General features: G+C 41.1%; 1 protein-coding gene across 1 annotated transcript in view; it reads right to left on the reverse strand.

Annotated features, from left to right (window-relative positions):
• Positions 1-16,153, reverse strand: part of Cdc20b (cell division cycle 20B) — a 35,590-nt gene that overhangs the window by 7,445 nt on the left and 11,992 nt on the right. Inside the window, exons 3-9 of the mRNA XM_070041170.1 lie at positions 12,541-12,769; positions 11,505-11,626; positions 10,073-10,151; positions 6,275-6,391; positions 4,017-4,213; positions 2,180-2,274; positions 1,388-1,613 (exon numbers count right to left, since the gene is read on the reverse strand). Coding sequence (XP_069897271.1) covers positions 1,388-1,613; positions 2,180-2,274; positions 4,017-4,213; positions 6,275-6,391; positions 10,073-10,151; positions 11,505-11,626; positions 12,541-12,769 — 1,065 coding nt within the window. The remainder of the gene's footprint in view (positions 1-1,387; positions 1,614-2,179; positions 2,275-4,016; positions 4,214-6,274; positions 6,392-10,072; positions 10,152-11,504; positions 11,627-12,540; positions 12,770-16,153) is intronic.

The raw sequence follows: 16,153 nt of genomic DNA on the forward strand, positions 1-16,153 counted from the left end.
ACACAGAGCCTTGCCCCTGAGCTTTATTTACTTAAGGCTAGCTCTCCACCACTTAAGCCAAGTACCTCTTTAGCCTACTCATAACTCAGCTCCCATCTTTTTTACAACAGATGAACTTACTATGATGTGGGGTTACTTAAATCATATGGAAATATTTAATTAAAATCAGTTTAGGCTTCAAGATGAAAACTAAGTTTCTATTAAAAACTAGGTTAAATATTTTGGAAGCCCTGTATAAATGCTAGTCCCTAAAGATAAATGATCAGTTAGATGTGGCTCAATTAACTACTTTAAAAAGAACTATTTTATGATCATTTGCACAAAGTGTGAGTTTGATTACTTCATGCATAGGCTTAGGAACTGTAATGCTATCTATCTATCATCTAATAAGACTTTGCCTGCTCCCTTCATCAGGAGGTAGAATGTAATCTCCTTGCCTTTGAATGGAGGAGGACTCCTAAGAGCCTCATAACCAGCACAATGTGGTAAGGCTGACTTTGGAACTAGAAAATTAAAAAGGTCGCTAAAGCGCCAGACCAACTCTCAGGGTGCACAAATTCCAGCTGTTTCGAAGTGAGCCCTATTGTAAAGGAAGCCCAGTCTACTCCAAGCAGTGGGAAATGCTAAAACCTCAGCAAGCTCCAGGGAAGGACTTCCTGGCTGGCTCACAGCCAGTCCAGCCCCAGACCTGTTACCTTCTGCCACCATACTGCATCTCATGAGAACCTGAGCCATGATTGCTCAGGCTTTTCCCAGAGTCTCAACCCAGTAAAACAGCAGAAAGATTAAAATCAGTGTTGTTGTACAGCACTACATTCTCATTAATTTGTTCTACAGCAATAGGTAAGCACAATTACACCATACATGGAAACCTTGGACAATGAAGATGTTAGAGTTTGTACAGTGCCTATCTCTCTCTGGTAGCCATCATCCATGGGGATGTGAAACGTGACCAAAGGCAGCCTCAATCTTCCCAAGTACTTTTCTAGTAGGAAAGATGGCTTCTGATCCCACACCCCTCAGGGAGAACTGAAGTTGAAGCTGCAAGAGCCAACTTGCCCACCAAATGGAGTCTGAAGGACAAAGCACCCTAAGGAGAGACAGAGACAAGTAAAAGGCAGGCTTCAGATGACATTACTCATGGCCTTAGATCCAGCCAATATTTCAGCTTAGCTATTCAGGACTCCACAGTTTACAGGAGAGAACACTATTTTTTGTTTTGGGTTTTGCTTAAGTTCAAGTTTAACTTTGATTTCAGTGACCTACAGTGGTGACCAACACCTGAAACAATTCTGAAGGAAGAGAACTTTGAAAGCTTTCTTTAATAGTCTCTGTAAAAATAAATAAATATCGAAGAGGAAAGCCGGACAGCTGTTGGATTTCATACCTTAACTGCTGTGAGTTGAGGTATGACTGTCAGAGGCTGGATTTGGGTCCCGGCACCTGGATGGTGTGGCCATATTGTCAGCAGGCCGTCACTGCAGCCACTGGCAAGCAGCCTGCCGTGGGGGGACCACTTCAGAGCACACACAGCATGCTTGTGCAGGAGCGTTCCGACACGGTGCTGTGCTACCCGAACGTCATGATGATGAACACGTCCCAGTCTGGACCCACTGCACAGAGGGCAAGAGGCAGGGTCATGTGACAGAAAAGTGAAGCCCACTGCCACATAAGGAGGGGAAAGAAAACATGGGCAAAAATATGATTCAACTACTAAAAAGATTTCTGTTTGCAAACAAGCAGAAATCCCTTCTGTTAATAGAATATTAATATTAATATTCTGCCTGGGTCATTCTTTTCACAGTCAAAATAGATTTGTCAGCCAGAGTTTCAAGATACATTTAAAAGACTTCTGGATCTTTGCAGAATGCAGTTTATGCATATTTCATACTATCTCAATGAGATGGTTTTAGTACATATTTATAGGAGGAGGTTAAACATAGTCATTTATTATTATCATTTTCTAGCAGGTATATTCTTATAAACCTATAGATCCACTCTTGTTTTCTAGTTGCAAAGATTTGTTTACATTTTTTACTTAGTATCAATTAGCTGTGGAAGCCCAAGGTACTGGTGTTCTCTTTTTCTTTTTGGTTTTGGTTTTGGTTCAGTCAGCGCCACGCACTCTCCACCCCTCCCACCCCCAGTCAACTGGTGACACAGAGTTGGCTTAAGTTACCTGCTGAGGGTACAATGATTCCAGCTCAGGGCCCCAACCACTGACAAATGACCATGCATATTTCTCAGCCGCTTTTTAGTTACTATGTCCCATAACTGAAAAAGTGAACAGAGTTATGTAACATTGGCATCTTTAGAGCCCTCTGTCTCCTCAAAGGCCTGACAACCAATTATCAAGTAACTAGGCGAAAACTCAGCACCTTGACTCTAATCCGTATTCTGAGAATTCGTAAGATTACTTGTGGAGCCTGTAAAGAAAGCACTATGGCTGCTGGCAATACTGATTCCACTGATTCCGTTGGCAGAGGAGAGAGCCTGGGGAGGTGGCATTTGTTTTAAAGCTCTCCAGATGAATTCAGTGGGCTGCAAGAAAATGAGAATCATTGCAGTTGTCCCTCCTTCTAAGCTAAGGGAGTCTCAAGTCTGGAAATCCTTCCTCTATTACCAACAAACAAACAGGTTGGGCTTAGAATCTTATCAGTTGAGTATCTCCCTACTCCAAAATCTAAAAGGATTCATAATCTGAAGTGTTTTTAGTTAATCAGTATGAATAAAATCGGAGTGCATGAATGCTTCCTAGAGTCTGAAATTCAACTTACTGCTGAGACTCATTTCCTACCAGCTACAGCTGATATCCTGACCCTAACCCATATGAGGAAGAACAAGATTAGTGTGAGAAGAAATAACATAACCATCACAGCATCAGCATCACTGTGAAGAAAAAGTAGCAAGGGCCATCCTGGGACTCCAAAATCATCAAGTACACACTGTTTACTGATAATAAACAACAATAATGATATGTGAGAAATTAGGTAGATTAATGGGAGCTTGATAAATACTCTTCTCAGCTTCATCACTGGAAAAATGCATTCATTTAACAATTCATTTAACATAGCTCTACTCCTAACCACGCCTTCAGAAAGAACTGGAAGCGCATCTTCCTCTCTCCAAAGTCCCAAAACTAGGATGTCTACCAACCTGACTTTAGTTTTTGATGGTACTGGAAGTTGAACTCGGGGTCTTGTGCTTGCTAGCAGGTACTCTACTGTTGAGTCATGCCTCTGGTGCTTTTTTGCATTGGTTATTTTTAAGCTAGGGTCTCATTTCAAGCCCAGGTGTGAATCTGGGCTGCAGTCCACCTATTTTATGCTTCCCATCATAGCTGGATGACAGCTGGTCTTCACTATACACAACGATCAAGATACAGTTTCCTGGACTTTTTTGCCCCACCTATCCTGGAACTGAAATTCTCCTACCCTTGGCTTAAGATTACAGGTGTCAGACACTGGTGTCCGGCAGAGAAGAGAAAGAGTGAGTGTGTGTGTGTGTGTGTGTGTGTGTGTGTGTGTGTGTGTGTGTGTGTGTGTGTGTGTCGGTACTGGGGCTTGAACTCAGGGCCTCAATGCTGTCTTTTAGTTGTTTGCTCAAGGCTGAGACTATACTACTTGAGCTACAGTTCCATTAACAGCTTTTTGGTAATTAACTAGAGATAAGAGTCACACAGACTTTCCTCCACAAGCTGGCTTCAAACCACAATCATCAGATCTCAGTCTCCTGAGTAGTTAGAATTACAGGTATGAGCCATCAACACCCAATAAGAAAAAAAAATCTTTTTAAAAACAACAACAAATGAAACATAGCAGAAGACTTAGAAAGAAACTAAGAAAAGTATTTTTTAAGTCTTGATAAAATGCCATTCAGAAAAAAAATTATCTCTCTCCACTTCCCAAAGCTTTAACTAATCTAGTTTCTCTGTGTATTAGAAGTCAACTATAAGAGGTCAGTTCTAGTTATCTTATAATTCAACAGGGAACAAAAGACAAGAAATATTCAAGTACTTGTACTTCTCCCTCACTGGTACCAACTGCCAGGCATGAGCCCTCTTTTATCCAGGACACAGAAGACACATAATTACAGGTGAGACTTAAGTCAATGTTTTCAATCTCAGTATGATTTTCTCCATTCCATATGTAGACTATAGATCCAAGGGCTATAGCAACAAGATTTTGTAAATTCCAGTCTAGGATATTCAGATCTGTAAGAAAAGCACTTCAAATTAGAGTAAGTATATACCAAATAAAAACATTTTCAAACAAACACTTTTGTTTCTAGGTAGCAATGAAAAAGTAATACTTCCTCATGGTTAAAAAAACAATACTATACATCAAAGTTGATCATTAGAAGCTCAAAATGAAAACTGGACCATGTTGGGTGTCAGTAGCTCACACCTATAATCATAGCTACTTAGGAGCTAACTTCCTCAAATCACAATTTGAAGCTAGCCCAGACAGACAAATCATCAAGACTCCAATTAACCAACAAAAAGCCAGAAGTGGAGGCATGGCTCAAGTGGTAAAGTGTCAGCCAAGAGCAAAAAGCAAAGCAATAGGACAAGACCTGCACAATTCAAACACTAATGGAGAAAGAAAAAGAAAAAGAAAAAAACCTGGCCAGGCATAATGGCTCACATTTGTAACCCCAGCAATCTCAGTGTTACAAATGTGAAGGATAGTGGTTGAAGGGCAAAAAGTTAGTGAGAAGCCATCTCAACCAATAAGCTAGATATGGTCGGTGTGCCTGTTATCCCAGTTACACAGGAGACATAAATGGTGAAAATCATGGTCCTGGCCATGACATTTTATTCAAAGGAACATCTGAAGCTAGAAAGGGTGAGGAACTTGGCTCAAATGGCAAGGCTTCTGCCTAGCAAGCACGGGGCCCTGAGTTCAAACTCCAGTATTGCTTAAAATAATAGTAAAGTAAGAGCTAACATACAGTCTGGTCCAAGACTCATAATTAAAATAATGCATATAGCTTATGCTCAATATAACTATTTGGAGGCATTTTAACAATACTGGCAGAATCATCTACCATTACTAAAAACTAAATATACATAAAAATTAAATATGGATGATCATTATGATTTTGGACTTTTTTTTGGGGGGGGGGGAGTCCAGTCGTGGGGCCTGAACTCTGGGCCTGGGCACTGTCCCTCAGCTCTTCAGCTCAAAGCTAGCGCTCTACCACTTGAGCCACAGCGCCACTTCCGGCTTTTTTTCTTTTTGCTTATGTGGTGCTGAGGAATTGAACCCAGGGCCTCAGGCATGCAAGGCAAGCGCTCTACCACTGAGCCACCTTCCCAGCCTGATTTAGGACATTTTATATAGGAAATGGCACCATCATTTCTAACCAACTACCACCTAGTGCATATCATGAAAAGATAGTGACTCATTTGTGAAAGTTCTCAGCAGCATTCTCTACCTTATGCTAATAACAACTCTTTGTTAAAAGAAAAGCATATTTCTACAGACACAGAGCAAAAAATGCTCTAGCCAAACACCATGAACTTTCCTCCACTGATTCTTTCTCACAAGCAGGAAAGTCTGTGAGACTCTTATCTCCAATTAACTACCAAAAAGTTCAAAGTAGAGCAATGGCTCATATGGTATAGTACCAGCCTTGAACAAAACAGCACCCCAACCCTGACTCAAGACTCAATATTGGGGGAAAACAAAAACAAAAACAAAAAAACAATGTACTAATCTCCAATGTGTCTACTTTATTGCCATTGTCAATAATTACCAACATCCTGCCTTTGCTCATGTTGTTAAGTTTACCAAAAATGCTTTCTTCTCCCCTCCACCCATCTTTCAAGACCAAGTGTAAGTCAGAATATCTGAATCTTTCTGGTCAACTCCAGAGCTCACTGAGCTCCATAATTCACATATTCAATATTCTACATTGGGATGTTGGTATCAGTTTTATGTGTTAATACTGCATCATAACTGAACAAGTGATTAGATTTGCCTATGTTTAAAGTGCATGCATAAGAATATGCCAACATTAATGAAGCTTCATCTAACACAATAAAATAAAGTGTTTATGAGTAACCACGCTCATGCCTCATCACACCAGCACCCACTCCTGAACACAGAGGCTACACAGGAATAACCAATTACATTAACCACAGATTAATGGTATAACATTGAGACACTGGCACATCGGGGTCTTCCAGAATCAAATTCCAAATTATTGTCAGAGCACTTGATTTTTTTGTCATTTCAGCTTCTCTGGTCACATTTAAACAATAACTTACAGTAGTCATTTCGAAGACCAGTAAGATGAATTTTCGCCTCCGGTTGGTATATGGGATAGTTTATATTGCTGCTCCTTTTAAGATGGAAAGATTCATCTCTGACTCTGTCTCTGCAGCCTACAAAAGCACACAATGTATACATCTGTATGGTTCCAAAAAAGATAATATTTATTGTTGTGGATATTAGATGACAATGTGAGCCAAGTGCTGTGTCTCATATCTGCAATCCTAGCTACTCAGGAGGCTGAAACGTCAATGAGACTCTTATCTCCAATAAACTACTTAAAAAGCTGCAAGTACCTTACTCATGTAACTGTAACCCCTCTGTACAGCACCTTTCCAATAAAATAATTTTTGTAAGCCACAGTACAGCTGTGGCTCAAGTAGCAGAGAACTAGCCTTGAGCAAAAGAAAGTCCTGCATTCAAGCCCCAATAACACCACACACACACACACACACACACACATACACAGACACACACACACACACACACACACACACACACACACACACACACACAACAGAGACATTACAGTGTGGGAAGAAAAACATGTTCATCATGATAAAATTTTAGTACAAATAAAAGAGGAAGAAAAGAAATAGAGAAGACTTCAGTACTAACTTTTAAAAGAATATTAAATGGCACTTTTTAATTAAAAAAAAAGTACATGAGTACCAGACCTAAATATAGGCAAAAGCTCTTATTGGTCATTATTGTTCTGTTGTTTGAAATATTAAAACCAGTGTATTTTCGTATCTGTATGTTCACCACACCGTACTTATCTGACAGACCAAATCTCTACTCTGAATCCTTGTCAATATTTTTTGATCTGCTGATGTCAGCTTTTCTCTCACCATTTCTGTATCAGAACACATGGCTAATTTTACCCATGACTATCTGTAGTCATTTGAACTATTTGTTCTTTCTTAAATTCTCATCAAGACTCCACCAACTCCAAACCACAAGCCACTATCTTTTCATCTTCAACCATTCAACCTGTGGTCACACTAATATGATACAGTCAACAGGAACCCAGACAACTCACGTGACTTTTGGTCGCTAGGACCAAATGACTTCAGATAAAATATGAAAGCACCAGGAAACCTAAATGTAACTCATAAAATCCTGCCTCCATGTCAGTAATGCACACATGCAGTGGCAGTGCTGCAAGGTTGCTAGATATATTTATGTCTTCCCATAAAGGATAGTGAACAATTTTTGAAAGAAATCAATACCCAAAGATTTAACATCAGGGTAGAGTTGTAACTTTTCTTGCCCATACAAGTCTCTAGCTCAATCCCTATCACCACCAAAGGGGAAAAAAAAATCCCAGTGATAACAGCAAAAAAGCTCTTGAAATTAATGAGTGATCAGTGATTATACTAAGGTTGCAAGATATAAAGTTAATATCCAAAAATCATTATGACACATAATATTTCAATAAATAACTTGTAATATTCTCGTGAATAAATTTTAAGCTGGACTTCAAAATTTAAAACTTCTGCTCTATAAAAGACACTATCAGAGGCTGGGAAGGTGGCTCAGTGGTAGAGCGCTTGCCTTGCATGCCTGAGGCCCTGGGTTCAATTCCTCAGCACCACATAAGCAAAAAGAGAAAAGCCGGAAGTGGCGCTGTGGCTCAAGTGGTAGAGCGCTAGCCTTGAGCTGAAGAGCTGAGGGACAGCGCTCAGGCCCAGAGTTCAAGCCCCACAACCGGACCCCCCCCCCAAAAAAAAAAAGACACTATCAGGGCTGGGAAGGTGGCTCAGTGGTAGAGCGCTTGCCTTGCATGCATGAGGCCCTGGGTTCAATTCCTCAGCACCACATAAGCAAAAAAGAAAAAAGAAAAAAGCCAGAAGTGGCTCTATGGCTCAAGTGGTAGAGCACTAGCCTTGAGCTGAAGAGCTGAGGGACAGCGCCCAGGCCCAGAGTTCAGGCCCCATGACTGGACCAAAAAAATTAAAAGACACTATCAAAAGGGTACAATGAATGTATATATTAAATTCTCAGAAGGAAAACCCTTGTAGAACTAACAAAAATGTGAAAAAGTAAGTCTAACACTAACTTTTTAACACTAAAAGTCTAACACTTTTTTAAAACACTAACACTCTAGTTAAATAAAAAATGGAGAAACAAAAAAGACACTATCAAGAGAATGAAAAGCAAACCATAGACTAGAAGAAAATAAACCCCATAGATTCATTTACCAAAACTATCCCAAAGGGAAATGCAACAGGCTAGTTTCCTTGATATTTACAAAATGAACCCCTGGTTCTCTCAATAGGTTTCTCATAGAGAATTCCAATTCACAATCCATAATAACCCCATAAATGACACAACTTCCAAGAGGGAATAAGTAAGGGAGAACACATAGGGATCAGGGTAAAATGACTTTGAACATCTAAATGTAATATGAGACAAGGAACTTTCTGAAAAGTACCCATCGGTGGTTCCCTCTCCAGGCCATTGCTGTAGACGTTTTCTCAATTTACTGCCACCACACCACCAGCTCCTTCCAGTTTGGGGTTCTTTCCAGCTTGAAAGTCACTGTGAGAGTTCCAAGACTTAAGCAGATATGGATAAAGGATGAAGAAATACCTCCCATATACAGAACTAGATAGAACTTGTCCCAGATTCCCAGTAACATATGATGGAGCCATGTCATACTTTAGACATGTTTATTTCTTTCTTTTCTTTTAGATCTAAGACTGGGACACAAACTCAGTACCTGCTGCTTTGGCTCATTGGCTAGCACTCTACCAGCTGGGTCATGCCTCCAATTCCACCTTTAACTTTTTCTAAAAGTACCTACTTAATCTTGAGGGTCTCACAGCTAGTCTTGTCTTCCAACTTCCTCTTCTTCAAATCTTTCCTCAGTGCGGCCACAAAGCCATCTCACTAAAGCTGCTATTTCCTCTGCCTCTTATTTGCAGCCTTACTAAAGTGAAAGAAAATGACTGTTCTAAAGTGTGAAGACACAAATACAAAAAATAAGAAGTGAATATTGTGAGTAATAGAGAGTACAAGTTTCTAAAATGTGGATAAAGGGTTATGAGTTGGCAAAGAGCATAAAAAATACATGTAAGGGCTTTGACTTTGTATAGTACTACGATATAAATACTTAGTACCTTGTTTGCTTGTTTATTTATTTGTAGTTCCAGGGTTTGAATTGGGAGCTTTGTACTTGCTAGAAAGGTGTTTTACCACTGAGCTACTCCTCCAACCCACTTTTTTTTGTCCATCATGGGTCCTGAACTCTAGGCCTGGACACTTGTCCCTCAGCTCTTCAGCTCAAGGCTAGTGTTCTACCACTTGAGCCACAGAGCTACTTCTGGCTTTTTTTGTTTATGTGGTGCTGAGGAATTGAACCCAGGGCCTCATGCATGCAAGACAAGCATTCTACCACTGAGCCACCTTTCCAGCCCCTCCAACCCACTTTTTTAAAGTATGATATAAATATATCCAAAAACTGAAGAATAAAGTAAGCAGAGAACTAAGTTCATATCTACTATTCTAGGGAGTCATTGCAAGGAATTGCAGTTTATCAGCAGTATAATGAAAATAGATGGCAATAGCAGGGGAATAGCTAGAAGAGCTACGAGTCGTCACCTCACAAAAATGGTCCTTGGAGGTTGAGGACAGTTAGGACAGAGTATTAGGCAAATTGTCTACATTTTACAATTATGTTGGTTTAATCTAACAAATATTTTTAATAGCATTTTCAGATAAAGAAGAAATACAGGAGTCAGGGAGACAAGAGGGTAAGAAAGGTCACACGGAATATCTTTGGCCTATACCTTTCCAAACACATTGGGACTTCTCACAGCGCTGCATTTTCCCACTCATTTGCTGGATCATCTTCTGGTTCATATATAGCTGGTTAAGACATATATAGAAAATACTTCTTTAGAAACATATATGCATACCTGAGACGTGATGGACACAGTTATGACTAACAATTGACTACAAAGTTCAAAGAGTCTACATTACTAAATCAATACTACAATTAATTGCTATGGTTTATTATCATCACTGTGTAATGAACAGTTTATTCATATATATATATATATATATATATACATATATACAATTTCTAGTTTCTTCAACAACTGTATATGGCAGATATCAGCTATATTAAAATTCTTTTTTTTTTTTTGGTCAGTCATAGGGCTTGAATTCTGGGCCTGGGCACTGTCCCTCAGCTCTTCAGCTCAAGGCTAGCGCTCTACCACTTGAGCCACAATGCCACTTCCAGCTTTTTTCTTTTTGTTTATGTGGTGCTAAGGAATCAAACCCAGGGCCTCATGCATGCAAGGCAAGCGCTCTACCACTGAGCCACCTTCCCAGCCCCAATTCTGTATTTTCATGTGTATCATTGTGACTCGAATGGTTCCTGGAGAGTATATTTTTAACAAAACCAGTTAAGAAAATTAGTAGTGAATGAGACAAAACGTATTTATGGGAACCTTCTCAAAACATCAAGATGAATGAGTACTGTAGAGAAGACTTTTTTTGTTCTTTCACAACAATGCTTTTTTTTTTTTTTCCCTGCCAGTCCTGGGGCTTGAACTCAGGGCCTGGGTGCTGTCCCTGAGCTTTTCTGCACAAGGCTAGTTCTCAACCACTTTGAGCCACAGCACCACTTCCAGTTTTCTGGTGGTTAATTGGAGATAAAGGTCTTACTGACTTTCCAGCTCTGACTGGCTTTGAACCGCAATCCTCAGATCTCAGCCTCCTGATAACTAGGATTACAGGCAGGAGCCACCATCAGCCAGCAACAACAATGCATTCAATCCTATATAGGAATCATCGTTGAATCTCCACAGCACAGACTGAAGTCTCTGTGACAAGGATCATTTTCATGTTTTGGTTTCTTCCTCCCCTTAATGTTATCATATAACAAACAGAGCCAGTTAATGACACGAGGTTTTTTTTATGTATTCAAGGTAGAACAATTAACTCTAAAGTACAGTTTCCCAAACTCAGCACTATTGGCATTTGGGAGAGGTAGTGCACTGTGGTGGGGCTGTCCTGGCCATAGAAGGATGTTTAGAAACAGCTCAGGCCTTTGCCTACTAAGATGCCCTCCTCAGGGTTTATAACAATGGAAAATAGCCTCAGACCAAATGTCCCCTGGGAACAAAATCACCGCTGAGAACTACTAGAACCTAGAAGCTAAGACATTAGCTCCTTGAACTATGGGATATGCAGCTGTCACTTTCTACCTACCTGGCCTTTAGAGTCAACATCTTTCTCATTGAGGACATGAGGTTCCTTGCAAAAGTGGAGAGCAGAGTCGTTTGTTTCAGAACTTCCTTTGATGGGTGTCTTCAGTGTTTCCTCATAGGATCCTGCAAGAAAGACTCTGAGCCTTGAATTTTGTTTTGAAAACAAGATAATCACTTTGATTGGAGATCTGTCCATAGCATCTTTCACAGAAGAGCAGAATGTGAAGGCCTAGGTTCTCTTTACATCCCTAACCCCCCCCACAATCCCCTCCCCCCACCCCAAGAAAGGAGGGTAGGAGGAAGAGAGGCTCAGGGGCCTTATCCTCAACACTAGATTCATGCCTGAATACTCCTGAGAAACTGCCTCAGAGCCTCAGAATAGGAAGGAAATGCCAGGATTAAAGGCATGACTCCAGCTGCAGCAGCTGCTCTAAGATGCTTGCTTTCTGCAAGAATATAAAGAATGGGTGGAAATAGTTCAATAGTTTAAAGTGATGGCAGAGTATCTGCCCAAACTGTGCTGGCTCCACCAGGAAATCTCTATAGGATGCTCGCTTTGCCAGTCACCAACATTCACTCTGTGATCATGTAGGACTACAGGCGTGAGCCACCAGCACCTAGCTTTGAAGTAATTCTTCTTTTTTGTTCTCTCTCTCTCTATCTCGCTTTTTTTTTTATTTTGGTCACTCTTGGGGCTTAAACTCAGGGCCTAGGCGCTGTCCCTGATCAAGACTAGTATTTACCACTTTGAGCCACAGTGCCATTTCCAGTTTTCTAATGGTTAATTGGAGATAATCTCACAGACTTCCCTGCCAGGGCTGGCTTCTAATCACCATCCTCAGATCTCAGCCTCCTGAGTAGCTAGGATTACAAGCATGAATTTGAAGTTTTCTTTTGCTACAAGATTTTCTTTACTTTTATTTCATCATCCTCTGTTTTAGAAATTTCCAATTCAGAGGAGAGAAGGGGGAAACCATCCTGCAGGATAAAGATTATCTCAGGGATACATCCTTTTCACATCTCAAAACTGGGCTCACCTAGAGTCAGGGTGTCCTTTTCAGGCATTACCCTCAGCTCTGACCCCACAGATTCTTCTAGGCCCAGGGTAGAACTCTCCTCCCAGAGAGGCCCGTAGGCCAGGTCCTGGACTGGACTCTGCTGCCATCTTGTGGTGATTGGGCTACTGGCGACAGGAACCTGAGCCCACAGCCTCTTCATAAAGTTGCTCTTAAAGTTAGAATATGGAGTCGTGACCGGGTCAAATCCCTATTTAACAGCAAAAAGTGTTGTGAGTTACAGTGTCTTCAATGAGCAAAAGGAATTTTTCCTTAGTAAAGAATGACCTGGCAAGCCGGGCGCTGGTGGCTCACGCCTGTAATCCTAGCTACTCAGGAGGCTGAGATCTGAGGATCGCGGTTCAAAGCCAGCCCGGGCAGGAGAGACCATGAGACTCCTATCTCCAATAAACCACCAGAAAACCGGAAGTGGCGCTGTAGCTCAAGTGGTAGAGCGCTCGCCTTGAGCTGAAGAGCTGAGGGACAGCGCCCAGGCCCAGAGTTCAAGCCCCACGACCGACAAAAAAAAAAAAAAAAGAATGACCTGGCAACTGCTAGACCCTGAGTTCAAACCTTAATACTACCAAAGAAAGAAATTTACATGAGTTTTGTCTAGTACAAAACTGAATATGTACATAACTTTCTGTGACTTGGGAAATTATTTAGATAATAAATATGATATATTTAGATTATAAATTATATATTACAAATAAGTTTTTGTTGACTTAAGAAATGGGTTAAGTGGTAGAGCACTTGCAAAGCAAGCAAGCCAAGCAAGCACAAAGCCTGAGTTCAAATCCATGTACCAGCCAGGTGCTAATGGCTCACCCCTGTAATCCCCACTACTCAGGAGGCTGAGATCTGACGATAATGGTTCAAAGCCATCCCAAGCAGGAAAGCCCTTGGGACTCTTATCTCCAATTAACCACCCAAAAAGTTAAAAGTGGAGGTATGGCTCAAGTGGTATAGTGCTAGTCTATAATGGATAAAGCTCAGGGACAGTGCCAGGCCTTGAGTTTCAAGCCCCAGGACCAGCACCAAAAAAAAAAATCTAGGTACCAATGACAATGGCAACAAAATTATTTAAAATAACATAAAAACAACAAAATGCTATTGTACACCTAGAGTCTCTAATCAAGAACATGTAGACATACAGAATAGTTGCAATCATAACTATAGTGACAGACCATTTCTGTTACACAAGTGTGAAATCTAACATGAAATGACATTATATGCTGAAATTTACATACTTTATGTTTCGCCACTTTTCAAAGATTTCAGCTGATTCTAGCTTTTGAAACACTGTGAGACTATCTGTGGCCACACTCAAGCGATCTCTGCACTTCATCCAAGCTGCCCTTAGCCTGGCCAAAAGGGAGGAGGAGAAAGAAAGAGAGGAGATACCGTGTTTGAAAATATATTTAATTTACAAAAAAAAAATGAGGAAGAAGACCTGCTCAATGGTTTTTCTGGTGTCCAAAAATTAAGTAAGCTTTAAAAAAAAAGATTGAATTTAAAAGAAGAAATTGGCAATATGTCAGCTAAGCAAAATGATGAAAAAAATTTCACACTGGCACCTTGGCAAGTCTGTGTCTCTCTGACTTGGCTTGTTACTCTGTCCATCTTGAATGCTTTCCACTTTAAATCTCTCCCATAATTCTCTGCCAGGGTAATTCCTAGCCTACCTTCACAGCTCAGTTTACCACCAACAACCTCAGAAAAGTGTCCTAGACATTCCTTCCTAAGGGAAGCAATATTCAGATCTCAATTCTGCAGCCTACAAATTTCCCTTTATGTTGCCTTCCATGGCAACAGGACTTTGTGATGTGGTTAGGGATTAACCTACCATGAGATGGGGTTCCATCCTAAATTGCCCTAAATAACATGTATTATCATCAAAAGGCAGAGAAAAGGGAAGTGATAACAACAAGTCCCAGGCCAGAGACTGAGGTGTTGACTTCAGCAAGCCAAGACATGCTGATCATCACCGGAACCTGAAGTGTGAAGCACAGAGCCTCCCAGGAGCCTCTGCAGAAAGCGGGGCCCTGAACCTTAGTTTCTACCCAGTAAAACTGGTCTCAGCACTCTGGCCACCAGAGTGCATGCTTTAAGCCATTGAGTTTGTGCTCATTTATTTCAGCAGCCATAGGAAACGAATGCACACTCCCCACTGGCCCTGCATAGCTCACTGTGTATGCTTCCCACTAATAATATTTATCAATAATCTTACTCACCTTACTAATAATATTGAGCTCTTAATGTGCCCAGACACTGGGATATACGGATTGCATAGTTTAAGTTCCATCACAATCCTGTGAGGCAAGTAGTACCATTAGTCACCCCATTCTGCAGAGCCTGAAAATGAGCCTTAATGGGGTTATATAACTTGAACAAAAAATAGTAAGCCAGGAGTCAGTAGCTTCTTGCTACTCAGGAGGCTGAGATGTGAGGACCTTGGTTCAAAGTCAGCAAAAGCCCACGATAATTTTGTTCCCAGTTAATTGCCAATAAAGCTGGAAGAGAGGCTGGAGCTGTGGTACAAGTGGTAGAGCACTAGCCTTGAGCACAAAAAAAAAAAGGTGTGTAGGCCCTGAGTTCAAGCTACTCTGAATATAATCAATGAATAGTCAAGTCAAAGTATGAAGTAAATAACATCTGGTAGCTGAAGGTGGCAGAAGTCACAGGGAGGCAAGCAAACAATGAAGCTTGGGAGCTACTGAGGCTGTGCTGGTCTAGTTCATCTTCCATGTTTTTAAACTTTTGTTCCAGGATCTACCTCCTGCTCAGGAAATGCCTGTCACATAGTTTCAATGGCACAAGTATTTATGAATAGAGGGGAAGAGGAAAGTAAGGGAAAGAAGACAAAGAAGGGAAAAGGCCAAACGACTCTGCTCAGAGCCCATGGTTCAGCTCTTTACCTTGTGAGTTCCTTATCATGGTGACACTATATTGGGAGGAATTCAGAGCCTCAGGACCAAAACAATAAATAGAAAGGACCCTAAAAAGGTTAAAAAAACAAGGTCAGGAAGTCACAACATGGAACAACTCACACAGAAACAAATGTACTGGAGATTAAATCATCTGACATTTAAGTATTTAGCAGGTGCAAAAAAGACAAGCTAGGGCTGGGAAGGTGGCTCAGTGGTAGAGTACTTGTCTTGCATGTATGAGGCCTTGCGTTTGATTCCTCAGCACCACATAAGCAAAAAGAAAAAAGCCGGAAGTGGCGCTGTGGTTCAAGTGGTAGAGAGCTAGCCTTGAGCTGAAGAGCTGAAGGACAGCGCCCAGGCCCCACGACTGGACAAAAAAAAAAAAAAAAAAGACAAGCTATGGCACAGTCTGGCAAGAACCTGGAGACAAAGACAAAAGTCACAAAGAGGGATGCTGGAGCTTTCTGGTGCTACCCTACACACACACACACACACACACACACACACACACACACCACACACACACACACACACCACACACACACACACACACACACACCACACACACATACACACACACACACACACACACTGTTTTCCTTAGGTCTGTGTGGCAGTTCCCCACACCCACGCTATCACCATCCCAAAGCAGCAGCATTCTCTCT

Source organism: Dipodomys merriami, unplaced genomic scaffold (genome assembly GCF_024711535.1).
Source record: "Dipodomys merriami isolate MVZ:Mamm:240054 unplaced genomic scaffold, mDipMer1.0.p SCAF_30, whole genome shotgun sequence".
NCBI classification, from domain to species: domain Eukaryota; kingdom Metazoa; phylum Chordata; class Mammalia; order Rodentia; family Heteromyidae; genus Dipodomys; species Dipodomys merriami.